General features: G+C 43.3%; 1 protein-coding gene across 4 annotated transcripts in view; it reads right to left on the minus strand.

Annotated features, from left to right (window-relative positions):
- Window positions 1–16,588, minus strand: part of stk31 (serine/threonine kinase 31) — a 152,405-nt gene that overhangs the window by 57,414 nt on the left and 78,403 nt on the right. For all 4 annotated transcript variants that reach the window (XM_073024606.1, XM_073024607.1, XM_073024608.1 and 1 more), the window contains exons 11-13: window positions 13,698–13,820; window positions 11,905–12,084; window positions 8,190–8,306 (exon numbers count right to left, since the gene is read on the minus strand). In XM_073024606.1, the coding sequence (XP_072880707.1) occupies window positions 8,190–8,306; window positions 11,905–12,084; window positions 13,698–13,820 (420 nt within the window). The remainder of the gene's footprint in view (window positions 1–8,189; window positions 8,307–11,904; window positions 12,085–13,697; window positions 13,821–16,588) is intronic.

Genomic DNA, 16,588 nt, shown 5'->3' on the forward strand with positions numbered 1-16,588 from the left:
GGCCGCTGAGAAGATTTAAAAAGTGAGGAGTTTCTTTCAGCTGGAGATTCGATTGGGAGAAGTGTGCAAACGCAGTAGCTCGTCATCACGCAAGACCACTGAGAAGGTTCCGGGATAAAAGGGAGATGCTGCCTAGCGGAGCGGTCATCGAAGGAACAGTTGTCAGAGTAGCATGAGTCAGAGTAGTAGGGCTTTGGTTCATTGGAGCTTCAGCAAGGTAAGGTGGTAAGGTACTTTCAGATCTCTTTTTTCCTTTAACTAAGAATAGTGGGTATGACTGCAAGACCAGTTTTCTGCGCTGGGTGTCAGATGTGGGATACCCGGGAGACTACCAGCCTCACCGATGGCCACATCTGCGCTAAGTGAATTGAGCTACAGCTCCTTAGAGTCAGTGTTAGGGAACTAGAGCTGCAGCTTGATGACCTTCGGCTTGTTAGGGAAGGTGAGGTGATCGATAGGAGCTACAGGCAAGTAGTCACACCAGGGCCACAGGAGACAGATAATTGGGTGACTGTCAGGAGAGGGAAGGGAGAGCATCGGGTACTGGAAAGCACTGTTGTGGCTGTCCCCCTTAACAATTTTGAGTACTGTTGGGGGGGACAAACTTCCTGGGGGAAGCAACAGTTCTGGCCCTGTGACTCAGCAGGGTAGGGAACAGAAGACGATGGCAACAGTAACTGGGGACTCTATAGTCAGGGGGACAGATAGAGATTCTGTTGTTGGGAAAAAGGAACACTGATGGTAGTTTACCTCTCAGGTGTCAGGCTTTGTGATGTTTCTGAATGTGTCCACGATATCCTGAAATGGGAGGGTGAACAGACAGAGGCTGTAATACATATTGGCACCAACGACATAGGTAGAAAAAGGGAGGTGGTCACTGAAAGCAGAATACAGGGTGTTAGCAAGGAAGCTGAGAAGCAGGACCTCAGGGGTCGTAATCTCAGGATTGCTGCCTGTGCTAGTGAGGATAGGAATAGAATGAGGTGAAAGATAAATATGTGGCTAAAGGATTGGAGCGGGGGCAGGGATTCAAATTCCTGGATCACTGGGACCTCTTCTGGGACAGGTGTGACCTGTACAAAAAGGACAGGTTGCACTTCAATTCAAGGGTGACCAATATCCTGGGAAAGGAGTTTGCTAATGCTATTGGGGAGGGTTTAAATTAGATTTGCAGGGGAGTGAGAACTTAAATGAAGAGCCAGAGGATTGAGTGGTTGACAAACAAGTAGAGACATCTTGTAGGGTCTTTGTGAGGAAGGATAGGCAGATGATAGAGCAAAGATGTACTCAGCCTGATTGTTTGAGATGTGTCTATTTTAATGCAAGGAGTATCATAAGCAAGGAGGATGAACTTAGAGCATGGATCAATATATGGAACTGTGACATTGTGGCCATTACAGAGACTTGGGTGTCTCGGGGGCAGAAATGGCTGCTGAGTATGCTGGGTTTAGATGTTTCAAAAACAACAGGGGAGGGAGGCAAAAGAGGAGGGGACATGGCATTGCTAATCAGGGACAGTGTCACGGCTGCAGAAAAGGAGGAAGTCATTGAGGGATTATCTACTGAGTCACTATGAGTAGAAGTCAGAAACAGAAAGGGGGCAAAAATTCTACTATTTTTATAGACCACCCACTAGGGACATTGAGGAGCAGACAGGGAGGCAGATTCTGGAACGGTGCAATAGGCGTCAAGGTACGGGATGTTTCAGATCATGTCCAAGATAATTCTGCAGTGGGAGGAAGAACAGCCTGAGGTTGTGATACATACTGGTACTAATGACATAGGTAGGAAAAGGGAAGAGGTCCTGAAAAAAGACTACAGGGAGTTAGGAAGGAAGTTGAGAAGCAGGACCGCAAAGATAGTAATCTCGGGATTAGTGCCTGTGCCACACGACAGTGAGTATAAGAATAGGATGAGGTGGAGGATAAATGCATAGCTGAGGGAATGGAGCAGGGGGCAGGGATTCAGATTTCTGGATCATTGGGACCTCTTTTGGGGCAGGTGTGACCTGTACAAAAAGAACGGGTTGTACTTGAATCCCAGGGAGACCAATATCCTGGTGGGAAGGTTTGCTAAGGCTACTGGGGAGTGTTTAAACTAGAATTGTTGCAGAGTGGGAACCAAACTGAGGAAACTGGGAAGAGTCCACTGGCTCACAAATAGAGAAAGCTAGGAGACAGTGTGTGAGGGAGGATAGGCAGCTGATAGAGAAGGGATGCGCTCAGACCGAAGGTTTGAGATGTGTTTATTTTAACGCATGGAGTGCTGTGAACAAAGCAGATAAGCTCAGAGCACTACTTGGAGCTATGATGTGGTGGCCATTACAGAGACTTGGATGGCTCAGGGACAGGAATGGTTACTTCAAGTGCCGAGTTTTAGATGTTTCAGAAAGGACAGGGAGGGAGGCAAAAGAGGTGGGAGCGTGACACTATTAATCAGAGATAGTGTCACGCTGCAGAAAAGGTGGACGCCATGGAGGGATTAGATAGATAGATAGATAGATAGATAGATACTTTATTCATCCCCATGGGGAAATTCAACTTTTTTTTCCAATGTCCCATACACTTGTTGTAGCAAAACTAATTACATACAATATTTAACTCAGTAAAAAATATGATATGCATCTAAATCACTATCTCAAAAAGCATTAATAATAGCTTTTAAAAAGTTCTTAAGTCCTGGCGGTTGAATTGTAAAGCCTAATGGCATTGGGGAGTATTGACCTCTTCATCCTGTCTGAGGAGCATTGCATCGATAGTAACCTGTCGCTGAAACTGCTTCTCTGTCTCTGGATGGTGCTATGTAGAGGATGTTCAGAGTTTTCCATAATTGACCGTAGCCTACTCAGCGTCCTTCGCTCAGCTACCGATGTTAAACTCTCCAGCACTTTGCCCACGACAGAGCCCGCCTTCCTTACCAGCTTATTAAGACGTGAGGCGTCCCTCTTCTTAATGCTTCCTCCCCAACACGCCACCACAAAGAAGAGGGCGCTCTCCACAACTGACCTATAGAACATCTTCAGCATCTCACTACAGACATTGAATGACGCCAACCTTCTAAGGAAGTACAGTCGACTCTGTGCCTTCCTGCACAAGGCATCTGTGTTGGCAGTCCAGTCTAGCTTCTCGTCTAACTGTACTCCCAGATACTTGTAGGTCTTAACCTGCTCCACACATTCTCCATTAATGATCACTGGCTCCATATGAGGCCTAGATCTCCTAAAGTCCACCACCATCTCCTTGGTCTTGGTGATATTTAGACGCAGGTAGTTTGAGTTGCACCATATCACAAAGTCCTGTATCAGTTTCCTATACTCCTCCTCCTGTCCATTCCTGACACACCCCACTATGGCCGTGTCATCAGCGAACTTCTGCACATGGCAGGACTCCGAGTTATATTGGAAGTCTGATGTGTACAGGGTGAACAGGACCGGAGAGAGTACGGTTCCCTGCGGAGAACCTACAGAGTCTCTGTGGGTGGAGATTAGGAACAGGAAGGGGTCAATAACTTTACTGGGTGTTTTTTATAGGCTGCCCAATAGTAACAAGGATATAGAGGAGCAGATAGGAAAACAGATCCTGGAAAGATGTAATAACAGAGTTGTCGTGATGGGAGATTTTAATTTCCCAAATATCGATTGGCATCTCCCTAGAGCAAGGGATTTAGATGGGGTGGAGTTTGTTAGGTGTGTTCAGGAAGGTTTCTTGACACAGTATGTAGATAAGCCTACAAGAGAAGAGGCTGTACTTGATTTGGTATTGGGAAATGAACCTGGTCAGGTGTCAAATCTCTCAGTGGGAGAGCATTTTGGAGATAGTGATCATAATTCTATCTCCTTTACAATAGCATTTGAGAGAGATAGGAACAGACAAGTTAGAAAAGTATTTAATTGGAGTCAGGGGAATTATGAGGCTATCAGGGAGGAAATTGGAAGCTTAAGTTGGAAACAGACGTTCTCAGGGAAAAGTATGGAAGAAATGTGGCAAATGTTCAGGGGATATTTGGGTGGAGTTCTGCATAGGTACGTTCCAATGAGATAGGGAAGTTATGATAGGGTACAGGAACCATGGTGTACAAAGGCTGTAATAAATTTAGTCAAGAAGAAAAGCTTACAAAAGTTTAAGAGAGCTAGGTAATGATAGAGATCTAGAAGATTATAAGGCTAACAGGAAGGAGTTTAAGAAGGAAATTAGGAGAGCCAGAAGGGGCCATGAGAAGGCCTTGGCAGGCAGGATTAAGGAAAACCCCAAGGCATTCTACAAGAATGTGAAGAGCAAGAGGATAAGACGTGAAAGAATAGGATCTATCAAGTGTGACAGTGGGGAAGTGTGTATGGAACCGGAGGAAATAGCAGAGGTACTTAACGAATACTTTACTTCAGTATTCACTATGGAAAAGGATCTTGGTGATAGCAGTGATGACTTGCAGCTGACTGAAAAGCTTCAGCATGTAGATATTAAGAAAGAGGATGTGCTGGAGCTTTTGGAAAGCATCAAGTTGGATAAGTCGCTGGGACCGGATGAGATGTACCCCAGGCTACTGTGGGAGGCGAGGGAGGAGATTGCTGAGCCTCTGGTGATGATCTTTGCATCATCAATGAGGACAGGAGAGGTTCTGGAAGATTGGAGGGTTGCAGATGTTGTTCCCTTATTGAAGAAAGGGAGTAGAGATAGCCCAGGAAATTATAGACCAGTGAGTCTTACCTCAGTGGTTGATAAGTTGATGGAGAAGATCCTGAGAGGCAGGATTTATGAGCATTTGGAGAGGTATAATATGATTAGGAATAGTCAGCATGGCTTTGTGAAGGGCAGGTCGTGCCTTACGAACCTGATTGAATTTTTTGAGGATGTGACTAAATACACTGATGAAGGAAGAGCTGTAGATGTAGTGTATCTGGATTTCAGCAAGGCATTTGATAAGGTACCCCATGCAAGGCTTATTGAGAAAGTAAAGAGGCATGGGATCCAAGGGGACATTGCTTTGTGGATCCAGAACTGGCTTGCCCTCAGTAGGCAAAGAGTGGTTGCAGACGGGTCATATTCTGCATGGAGGTCAGCCAGTGGAGTGCCTCAGGGATCTGTTCTAGGACCCTTACTCTTCGTGTTTTTTTTTATAAATGACCTGGATGAGGAAGTGGAGGGATGATTTAATAAATTTGCTCATGACACAAAGGTTGGGGGTGTTGTGGATACTGTGGAGGGCTGTCAGAGGTTACAGCAGAGCATTGATAGGATGCAAAACTGGGCTGAGAAGTGGTGGATGGAGTTCAACCCAGATAAGTGTGAAGTGGTTTATTTTGGTAGGTCAAATATGATGGCAGAACATAGTAGTAATGGTAAGACTCTTGGTAGTGTGGAGAATCAGAGGGATCTTGGGGTCCGAGTCCATAGGATGCTCAAAGCAGCTGCGCAGGTTGACTCTGTGGTTAAGGCGGCATATGGTGCATTGGCCATCATCAATCGTGGAATTGAATTTAGGAGCCAAAAGGTAATGTTGCAGTTATATAGGACCCTGGTCAGACCCCACCTGGAGTACTGTGCTCAGTTCTGGTCGCCTCACTACAGAAAGGATGTGGAAGCCATAGAAAGGGTGCAGAGGAGATTGACAAGGATATTGCCTGGATTGGGGAGCATGCTTTATGAGAACAGGTTGAGTGAACTCGGCCTTTTCTCCTTGGAGTGACGGAGGAGAGGTGACCTGATAGAGGTGTATAAGATGATGAAAGGCATTGATCATGTGGATAGTCAGAGGCTTTTTCCCCCAGTGCTGAAATGGTTGCCACAAGAGGACACAGGCTTAAGGTGCTGGGGAGTAGATACAGAGTAGATGTCAGGGGTAAGTTTTTTTTTACTCAGTGGTGAGAACATGGAATGGGCTGCCAGCAACGGTGGTGGAGGCAGATACGATAGGGTCTTTTAAGAGACTTCTAGATAGGTACATGGAGCTTAGAAAAATAGAGGGCTATGGGTAAACCTTGTAATTTCTAAGGTAGGGACATGTTCGGCACAACTTTGTGGGCCGAAGGGCCTGTATTGTGCTGTAGGTTTTCTATGTTCTATGATAGGGTTGTTGTGATGGGTGATTTTAACTTTACTAATACTGACTGGCATCTCCTTAGAGCAAGGGGTTTAGATGGGGTGGAATTTGTTAGGTGTGTTCAGGAAGGTTTCCTGACGCAATATGTAAATAAGCCAACTAGAGGAGAGGCTGTACTTGATCTGGTATTGGGAAGTGAAACTGATCAAGTATCAGATCCCTCAGAGGGAGAGCATTTTGAAGGTACTGATCACAACTCTATCTCCATTACCATAGTGCTGGAGAGGAATAGGAGCAGATAATTTGCAAAAGCATTTAATTTGGGTACGGGGAAATATGATGCTGTTAGGCAGAAACTTAGGAACATAAATTGACAGTAGATGTTCTTGGGAAAACGTACACCACAAATGTGGCAAATGTTCAGGGAACATTTGCACGGTGTTCTGCATAGGCATATTCCATTGAGGCAGGGAAAGGATGGTAGGGTAAAAGAACCACAGTGTACAAAGGATGTAGAAAATCTAGATAAGAAAAGAAAACCTTATGAAAGGTTCAAGAAACTGGGTATTAATAGAGTTCTAGAAAATTACAAGGTTGCCAGGAAGGAGCTTAAGAATGAAACTAGGAGAGCTAGAAGGGTCCTTGAGAAGGATTAAGGAAAACCCCAAGGCATTCTTCAAATATGAAGAGGAAGGGGATGAGCCATGTGAGAATAGGACCAATCAGGAGCGAGAGTGGAAACATGTGCATGGAGTCGGAGAAGGTAGCGAAGGTGCTTAATGAATACTTTGCTTCAGTATTCACCAAGGAAAACGACTTTGGCAATTGTGGGGATGACTTACAGCAGACTGAAATGCTTGAGCATATAGACTTTAAGAAAGAGGATGTGCTGGAGCTTTTGAAAAGCATTAAGTTAGGTAAGTCACTGGGACTGGATGAGATATACCCGGTCTAGTGTGGGAAACAAGGGAGAAGATTGCTGAGCCTCTGGCGATGATCTTTGCATCATTGATATGGACAGAAGTATCAGAGGATTGGAGGGTTGGAAATGTTGTTCCCTTGTTAAGGAAAGGAGTAGAGATAACCCAGGAAATTATAGACCAATGTGTCTTAATTCAGTGGTGGGCAAGTTGCTGGAGGAGATCCTGAGAGGCAGGATTTATGAGCATTTGGAGAGGCATAATCTGATTAGGGATAGTCAGCATGACTTTGTCAAGGGCAGGTTGTGCCTTACGAGCCTGATTGAATTCTCTGAGGATTTAACAAAACATATTGATGAAGGTAGAGCAGTAAATGTAGTGTATATGGATTTCAGCAAGGCATTTGATAAGGTACCCCAAGCAAGGTTTATTGAGAAAGTAAGGAGACATGGGATCCAAATGGACCTTGCTTTGTGGATCCAGAACTAGCTTGCCCACAGAAGGCAAAGGACAGTTGTAGATGGATCATATTCTGCAGGGAGGATGGTGACCAGTGGTGCTCTGCAGGGATCTGTTCTGGGACCCCTCCTCTTTGTGATTTTCATAACTAACCTGGATGAGGAAGCAGAAGGATGGGTTAGTAAGTTTACTGATGACACAAAGGTTGGGGGTGTTGTGGATAGTCTGAAGCGTTGTCAGAGATTACATTGCAACATTGATAGGATGTAAAACTGGGCTGAGAACTGGCAGATGGGGTTCAAAAAGCCTGAGGCTTTTTCCCAGGGCTGAAATGGCTAACATGAGGGGGCATAGTTTTAAAGGTGCTTGGAAGCTGGCACAGAGGGGATGTCGGTAAGATTTTCCACACAGAGAGTGGTAGATGTGTGGAATGCACTGCTGGTGATGGTGGAGGTGGATATAATAGGGTCTATTAAGAGACTCTTAGATAGGTACATGGAACTTAGAAAATTAGAGGACTATGTGCTAGGGAAATTCTAGACAGTTTTGAGCAAGAACAACATTGTGCTGTAGATTTCTATGTTCTAAAAAGGATGAGGTTGAGAGGGATAATAAATCTGTCACGATGGAATGACAGAGCATACTCAATGGGCTTAATTCTGCTCCTATGTCTTACAGAAAAGCCAGCTCAGTAAGATCAGTCTATTTGATTTTTGTACATCAATACCAAAAAATACAGTACATTTTGCAAATAGTAACAAGTCATGAACTTACTGCGATAGACATTTCAATTTCTTTGTCTACATCATGTTCCGCTTCATCCAGCAAAATCTTGACACTTTTACTGTCTTCCTCCGAGGACCAGGAATCTCCAGATTCCAGCTCAAAAAACTAAAGACAACAAAACTTGTTTGTAGCTTCAGGGCACACTGAAAACACAAACTAATGAGTGAAACTTCAGCAAACAGAAGTAAAGACACAAATCACCCACAGCACAGAGATAGCACTATGGACACCTGATGGGCAGAATAGCCTATTCCTGCTTGTCTGTCTTACTGCATTCACTGAAATTGCTACGATTCTAATATCTGTGCTTTTATATGGATATAAGTTATCCAAGCCTTGTACAAAAAATACTGTCAAAATTATATACTGTGGATTCCAGTTAATCAGGTCCAGTACATTTTTGGCCCCATAATGCCAATACTACTGCAGTACTACACAACCATATTAGTTCCTAATAGTTATCAATGGAGGAATTCATCCTTGTTGCATCCTTTTGACTGTAAATGAACAAAATCAACACAGACACCCAGTGTAGATAACGGGCTGCCCTCAGACAATGCTGTTGACAATTGCATCCTCCAATTCCTCATTTTAATCATAACAATCAAGATGTTACCTTCAAAGTAATTCGATAGCTGCAAATTCTTCGTATTCCCTAACTTGATGTAGTGAAATCATTTCTTTTATCTCCGGCCATTTCTGGTGAAACACTGCTGGTTTCCTTGGCTGCACAAGTCTTGGTAAGACACACTCCAGTGCCCCTAAACCTGTCAGCTTGAGATGACTCTCACACCCCAAACGCCGGTTTCTGTGGATGGCACACTACATATGATTAAAGGAATATTTATGAAACTTACTTAAAGGGTTAGTAAAGCAAAGGGGGGACAAAAGGGCCCATTATAATTAAACAGTCGATGTGCACAAGTTGGGGCTCATCTTGAACTTCCCTGTCACTCATGCACTGGGCCATTGGTCTGCGTGAAAGCACACACCACCTTCCGAACGTCGCTCGTAACCCATCTCAAACAAACGGGTCTCCTGCTGGGTTGTATCCTACGACCAGTCCTCCCCAGCATCTTCTCTCTTCATCTCCCGCCAAACAAAAGTTCCAAGACCAACCTTAGTGTCCCTCACCAGAAAAACCTCCACCCCCCAGTTCCACAATCCTAATTGGATGGCACACATTCCTCATCTTCAACAATAACCCAAACAGGCTGAAAACAGAACAGATGCTCTAACAGGACTGCTAAATTAAATACCTACAGCATAACAGTAAAGATGTAAACCAGGGCATTACACTGGCATTTCCAAGCCTGAATACCTGAAACCGCAGTGAGCAGAACAATTTGGAATTCTTACTGCTTATTTCTTGCCAATCATCACTGCCAAAAATGGCTGCTTTCTGAACACACACACACACAACTGACGCTATTTAAAAAATGTCCACTCTTTAACGGCCACACAAATACGCAAACAGACACCAGTTAAAACTGTTCAGGAACAGTCTCCAGCCCCAATTAAGTGGCAGAGTGGCCCAAATACACATAGGCAACCCCAGCTATTTTCTCGATTAGTGCCCAATAAATGGTGGTCCAATTAACTGGAATCTGCTGTATTTAATTTCTAATTATCTAAGTCTATTGAATGATCCCCGAGTATGATAAGATATACTCTTCTCCTAGCACTCTATCTTGTTACAACTTTGCACCTCTGTCAATTTACACTGCACTTTTTCTCTATTATTCAGCACTGTTATGGTTTTACCTTGTTCTAGCTCAATGCAGTGTGTAATGATTTGTTGTGTATGGAGAGCATCCAAGACAAGATTTTCACTGCATCTCAGTACATGAAACAATAATAAATTTACTTACTAATGTTAAAACAAAATGCTGAAGACTCTCAGCAGGACAGGTACCACTGACAGAGAGAGAATAATTTAAAAAAAAGAGAGAGAAAAGAACCATCAATCTGAAACATGAATTGTTCTTCCTCTCTTCAAACACTGCCAAAATTTCCTGTTTTCATTATATATTTCTAGTTTCCTGTTTTCATTCCAGATTACTAGTACTTTATATACTTTGTATTTGGAAAATGAATTTCAGTTATGAGGAAAATCGGTGTCACATCTCTCCAGGAGTTCCCATTCTAGGGCCAACAGACTCTTTGCTCAACGGTACTCATCCACGGCATAAAAAAAGATTGGGAACCCCGGTCAAGACTCTCCAACAATGTAACTGGTGTTCACTTCTTTTTGTTACAATGATATTTTTCATTTAAAATGTTCACATGCTTATGACTCAATCTACAAGCTGGAGACATAAACATCAGTGGTCACCCGCATTGCCAATATCAGAAGTAAGATGCAACAGATGAAGAGCAGAGAAATGAGTGTAGAATTCAGGGGAGAGGCAGCAGGACAGGGGACAGAATACAGGCTCACACTTGTAGATAGTATAGAACAGGCACACTGACAGAGCAGAACCAAAAAAAAAACAAGTCAAGAACGAGACCGCTCACATGGTGAGATGACCGTGATTACGGTGGAACGAGATGTAAAGTAAATATGTGCTATATTAGACCATAAGATAGGAGCATAATTAGGCTGTTTGGCCTATTGAATCTGCTCTGCCAACATTACATAATCATAGGTATATTCTTTGTTACAAGTATAAACTACCTTCAGGTTGGCTCTCAATAGGTAGGGATGTCGTGATCAGCCATCACACTTTATCATGGTTTGTACAGAAAAGGAGTTATTGTCAAGTCATGAGCAGCGTAAAATGTGCTGCAAGAACTCGCCAAGCCAAGCAGCCCTCCATATAATGCGACTGTTCAGGTAAAATGCTTTCTAATTTAATGTTCTATCCAGATTCTGCAACTAAGAGAGGCTTTGAACATCTACTTCTCCTCACCCACCAATGCTTCAACAGTTAAGAGGTTTTGCCAGAAGCAGTGTCCTGCAACTTGGCTTCTGCTTATCCCCCACATGAACTAAACGTTTTCCCACATCATTGTAACTCAAATCAAAACACCGTTCTCTGAACTTGGGTATAGATAGGGTAAATGCAAGCAGGCTTTTTCCACTGAGGTTGAATGAGACTAGAACTAGAGGTCATGGGTTAAGGTTGAAAGGTAAAATGTTTAAGGGGAACTTCTTCACTCAGAGGGAAATGCAAATGTGGAACAAGCTGCCAGTGGAAGTGGTGGATGCGGGTTTGATTGCAACATTTAAGCGAAATTTGGTAGGTGCATGGATGGGAGGCGTATGGCCAATGGGACGAGGCATAATAACAGTTCAGCAGAGACTAGATAAGCCAAAGGGCCTGTTTCTATGCTGTAGCATTCTGTAAGTTTACAAAGCTCCAGATAGGGTAGCACAATACAGTTCTGTCCATGATGGCGTGGGATTCCTCCAGGCACTCTGATTTCTTCCCATAGTCCAAAGAGGTACCAGATGGCAAATTGTAATTTATTCCATGATTAGGCCAGAATTAAATCAGGGGTTGCTGAATGGTGTGGCTCAAAGGGCCAGAAGGGCCCATTCTGTGCAAAATCTCAGTTAATCAATAAACAAACACAAATCTACAACCCAAGAATCAGTTGAACAATGCTTGTACTTACAATGATTTACAAATTAGAAAGAAATTAAATGTAAAGCAGAGCAGTAAATTGTTGCAGCTGAGAACATGAACCACATACTTACCTTTGCAGTGTTATCAAACCACTCCGAGAGCACCTGCAAGGATTTGGCTGTTCTATCCCTTGTGTTGTTGGACTCCTGCAACATACTGTCTCTCCACTCAATAAACTGATCAAACGTTGTGTCCGAGCTGTGCGTGCTCTCATACGGGCTATAGACAGAGCTCAAAGTGCAAGTTAAATGCTAGTGATAGATAAACAGGAGTTATTACACTACAGTCATCAATTTCACACCAACATTTTTACTCAAAAGAACAGACTACTTTGGAAAATATATAACCATATGATATATAACCACTATCAGAAAGTAAGCATTTAACCTTAAATTTTTCCCCTTATCCAAGAAGAGATCTGCTGACATTGGAGAAGATCCAGAGGAGGTTTACAAGGATGATTGGGAATGAAAGGGTTAACATTGAGGAGCTTCTGATGGCTTTAGGCCTGTACATACTGGAGTTTCTCACTGAAACCCAGCAAATATTGAAAGGCTAGATAGATTGGACATGGAGAGGATGTTTCCTATAGTGAGCAAGTCTAGGACCAGAGGACACAGCCTCAGAATAGAGGGACATCCATTTGGAGCACAGATGAGGAGGAATTTCTTCAGCCAGAGGGTGGTGAATCTGTGGAATTCATTGCCATAGACGGCTATGGAGGTCAACTCATTAAATATATTTAAAGCAGAGGTCGAAAGGTTCTTGATTAGCTGGGTGTCAAAGGTTTTGGGGAGAAGGCTGGAGAATGGGGCTGAGAGGGATAGTAAACCAGCCATGATAAAAAGGTGAAACAGATTCGATGGGTTGAATGGCCCAATTCTGCTCTTACATTATGTGGTCTAAATAGTCAACATTTTGGGCAGAGAACCTTCAACAGATCTCATTAGAATGGTAGTGCCTCACCAATTCAGTGGTTTAGCTCTCTAAAACAGTACATTTTGTCACTCAAAGTTACACACACAAAATGCTGGAGAATTAAAATGTTTGGCCACCAGGAAATCTCACTTGTGGCAGATGGTGCAGAGGCGCTCGATGAAGCAGCCCTCCAATTTACATCTGACATCACTAATATAGAGAAGGCCACAGGGGGATATTCTTTAATATTTCTTATTGTATCTTGTGCTGTAGATTTCTATGTTCTATGTACCTTACAGTAATTTACGTATTACACTATACTGTTGCTACAAAGCAACAAATTTCATGACACTTCTGATAATAAACCTGATTCTGATCAAAGTTCCTTTTCCATCTGCTCACATCCCAAAGGGACCCAGTCACATCAACCTGAAGAAATATGTCACATTATCAGAGTGAACTGGACCTGGAGAATTCAGTGGGAATTGGAACTTGTACCATTTTCACTAAGAGAAGTCATCGCATTCCCACTGAAAGACACAATCAGCTCCTCACAAGGAGACTTCAAGAAGGCTATTCTCATTAGCAGCTGGAGGGACACGAATGGCTCGCCACTGTGACAATCTAACCCAGTGCTGCTTTAGGTGATGGGATTATCTCATTTCACTTCTGCGGGTCAAACCATGTGAGGAAAATAAGAAAACAAGGAAATAAATTATCTCATCTTGCACTGTGAAGCTGATCTACTGTATTACATAAAACAGATGTGTAATGCTGTCTGCACACAGATATTTTCCCATTTATATGTTCACAGACCAAGGCCAATGAGACTGATTGCAGTAACAATGACCATTTCCAATAATGTAAGTTTTGACTTTTAGCCCACACAGAACTGAAAACTTAGCACTAAAATAATGTTATTATTGAAAATATCTGAAATTCTGACCTTCAGAACGTTGACACGATCTCTGATGGGCACCATATCAACTTCTGAGGTGAAATCCTGAGCTGCGGCATAAAGTTTGTTACGCATCTCGTTACGCTTGTCGATGAGGTCGTGTACTTCACCCTAATGATTGTAATTAAAATTTCCACCAATTACCGCATGACACTCAATTACAGCAAACACTCGCCACTGATCACAGCTCAGTAACCTGCAAAAAGTGGTTTTGTTAAGATACAAGACAAAAGATTCAGATTTACTTGTCACCATTACATCAAGACATAGTGAAATGTGTCGTCTGCCACATTCTGGGGTCAACATAACCTACCCATAATGCTCAGAACACATAACGCAACAAGCAACAGTGTAACAACCCCATTCCTCCCAGACTCTCTGATGATGTGATTCAATCACGTCCACATCGCTGGCCTTCAAATGCAGAGCAGAGTCTTAAAATCCAGCCTGTCCTCCAATTCCCCCACATCCCTGTCTTGAAACACTAACATGACCCCTAACTCCCCCATCTCCAAACTGTTCTTACAAACGCAAAAATACCTTAAAAGTAACAAAGTCCAAGCCACTGGGCTTGGAGTTCAGAGATGCTCTGTTTCTCACGTCACAGAAATTACGTGACTGTGCTGAATATTTCTTGCTTGCTGAGCTCCTGGTGTGAGGCTGCAGATCCAAGTTCATCATCTTTGTTCAACTCTGAATTTAATTGCTTACAAGTAGATTAAGCCAGGGATTTGGGACTCTCAGCTCCTTGGTGCTGTGACATCATGAGTGCTGGAACTGGAACTGCTGTTGGAATTCTGGGAGGTGGGATGTTGTAGAGACTTGGGGACTGATGCGGCCATTGGGACAGACGTGCCATGTAACAGACATACCATTGGCTGGCATTGTGTACATACAGGTACAGGTTTCCCCCCCAATCTGAAGGTAGAGCGTTCATATGAAACCGTTTGTAAACCGAAATGTCGTAAAGTGAAGAAGCAATTACCATTAATTTATATGGGAAAAACTTTTGAGCGTTCCCAGACCCAAAAAAAAATAACCTACCAAATCAAACCAAATAACACATAAAACCTAAAATAACACTAACATATAGTAAAAGCAGGAATGATATGATAAATATACACCCTATATAAAGTAAAAATATTGTATGTACAGTGTACTTTCACTTATCAAAATCAGGAAGACAGTGAGCCAAAATCGATTTGGAGAGAAAAGAAAAATCGGCACGTACACACATGTGCAGGTACACGCCTATGCACGTACACGCATGCGCAAACAACTGCCCGCACAAGGTTTCACAGTCATTGTAGTCTTTCTCGGAGTAAACACATGTATAAAGCCGGCGTCTTTTTTTCGTAAAAGCGAAAATCCTCTTTGGTTAGCGAAAACAGGTACAAATGTAGGTCTTTCGTAACAGCGAGTTGTCGTAAAGCGAACATTCCAAAAACGGGGGACACCTGTAATGTGTCTGACTCCCTCAACACAATTCCTGGGTGCGCCTTGTCTCACCAGATGTACAGAGCCACCAGAGATGTTGGCATACTGAGAAGGGTGAGTGCAAGTAACCATTTGAACCTTCAACATCAACTCCAGTATCACCGAGTCTCACGGCAGTGGGTTACGCACGGGCAAGAAATGGTCCTCCTGTTTAGCATGACTGTGGTGCTAAATGTCAGATTTAATACAGATCTGTTGATTGAAAACTGAGTTATAGGTGGTGCTGAGGCAGAGGCTGCATTATATCTCACACCCTACCATCACTGTTGCCAAGAAACCAATCCTGAAAAAGTGAGGGCCGAAGGGTACAGGCCTGGGACAGCACCACTAGTAGTAGTAGGCAACCATTGATCCCAGCAGATCATGGGTTTGCACCTCTGGTGGACTGTGTCCTCTCCAGGGTACAGGCCTGGGCAGGAGGATTTGAAGAACCGGTTGTCGCCCACACAGCAGGTTTCCCTCTCCACATCACTGATGTAGTCCAAGGGAAGGGCAAGTGTCGATACAGTTTAGCATCAGTGTCGTCACAGAGGTTGCCAGAGTGAAGTTGTAAACAACATCAAACTGCCTTAGGGACCCGAGCTCCAGATTTCTTCCTCAGGGTTTACTCCCGAAGCCTTTCCCATGGGTGGGTATGGCTGCAGGACAGTGGAGGATTAAAATCAGAGTTTTCCGTCCCCTGGGTGATCTGCTGTCCAATGCTGATGAGCCCCACCTGCCCGAAGCCCCACAGCACCACAAAAGCATTTCAAAACCAGCATCCAGTTTGGAAAACTGAGCTTGGACCCTGATAGGGATAGATGAGCACAAGTCACTGTCAACTGTAACACAAGCAGCACAGAATAGAATCTGTTTTGACAATTTTGGCGGGCAAGTGCCGATCCATTCCAGCAAATAAAATCATTAGACAAATCTTCATGCATCCAAATGAACCAAACTGAAAGTGACCATAGACAGAAGGGATTAGATTGAAAGAACTAATTACTCTCCTTTTCATTTCTAAACAAAACCCCTTCATGGGGAATATCCAGAGAATGGTGCTGACAAGCACAAAAACATTCTGATTCAAATTCCAGAGGGGAAAAAAATGTGTCATGTTCAAAGATGGAAATTTGAAGGGAAATTATCTTTTTCCATAGCTGAAGTAAAGGAAATCTCTTCTCAGATGTGTCAGAATCTGGAGACAATTGTCAATGACAGATTCTTACACTAATTACCCTTCTAGTACAATAACATCCTGTATGGGCAAGTCCCTCTGCTTATCCATCAACAACCACTCAAGGACCTTCTCATCAATGGACTGCAAGAATTTTTAATTTTGTGGTGTTCGAAGATTCAATACTTCAAAGTACAAAGTATGCATACAACCCTGAGATTCGACT

Source organism: Hemitrygon akajei, chromosome 20, assembly GCF_048418815.1.
Source record: "Hemitrygon akajei chromosome 20, sHemAka1.3, whole genome shotgun sequence".
Classification (NCBI taxonomy): Eukaryota; Metazoa; Chordata; class Chondrichthyes; order Myliobatiformes; family Dasyatidae; genus Hemitrygon; species Hemitrygon akajei.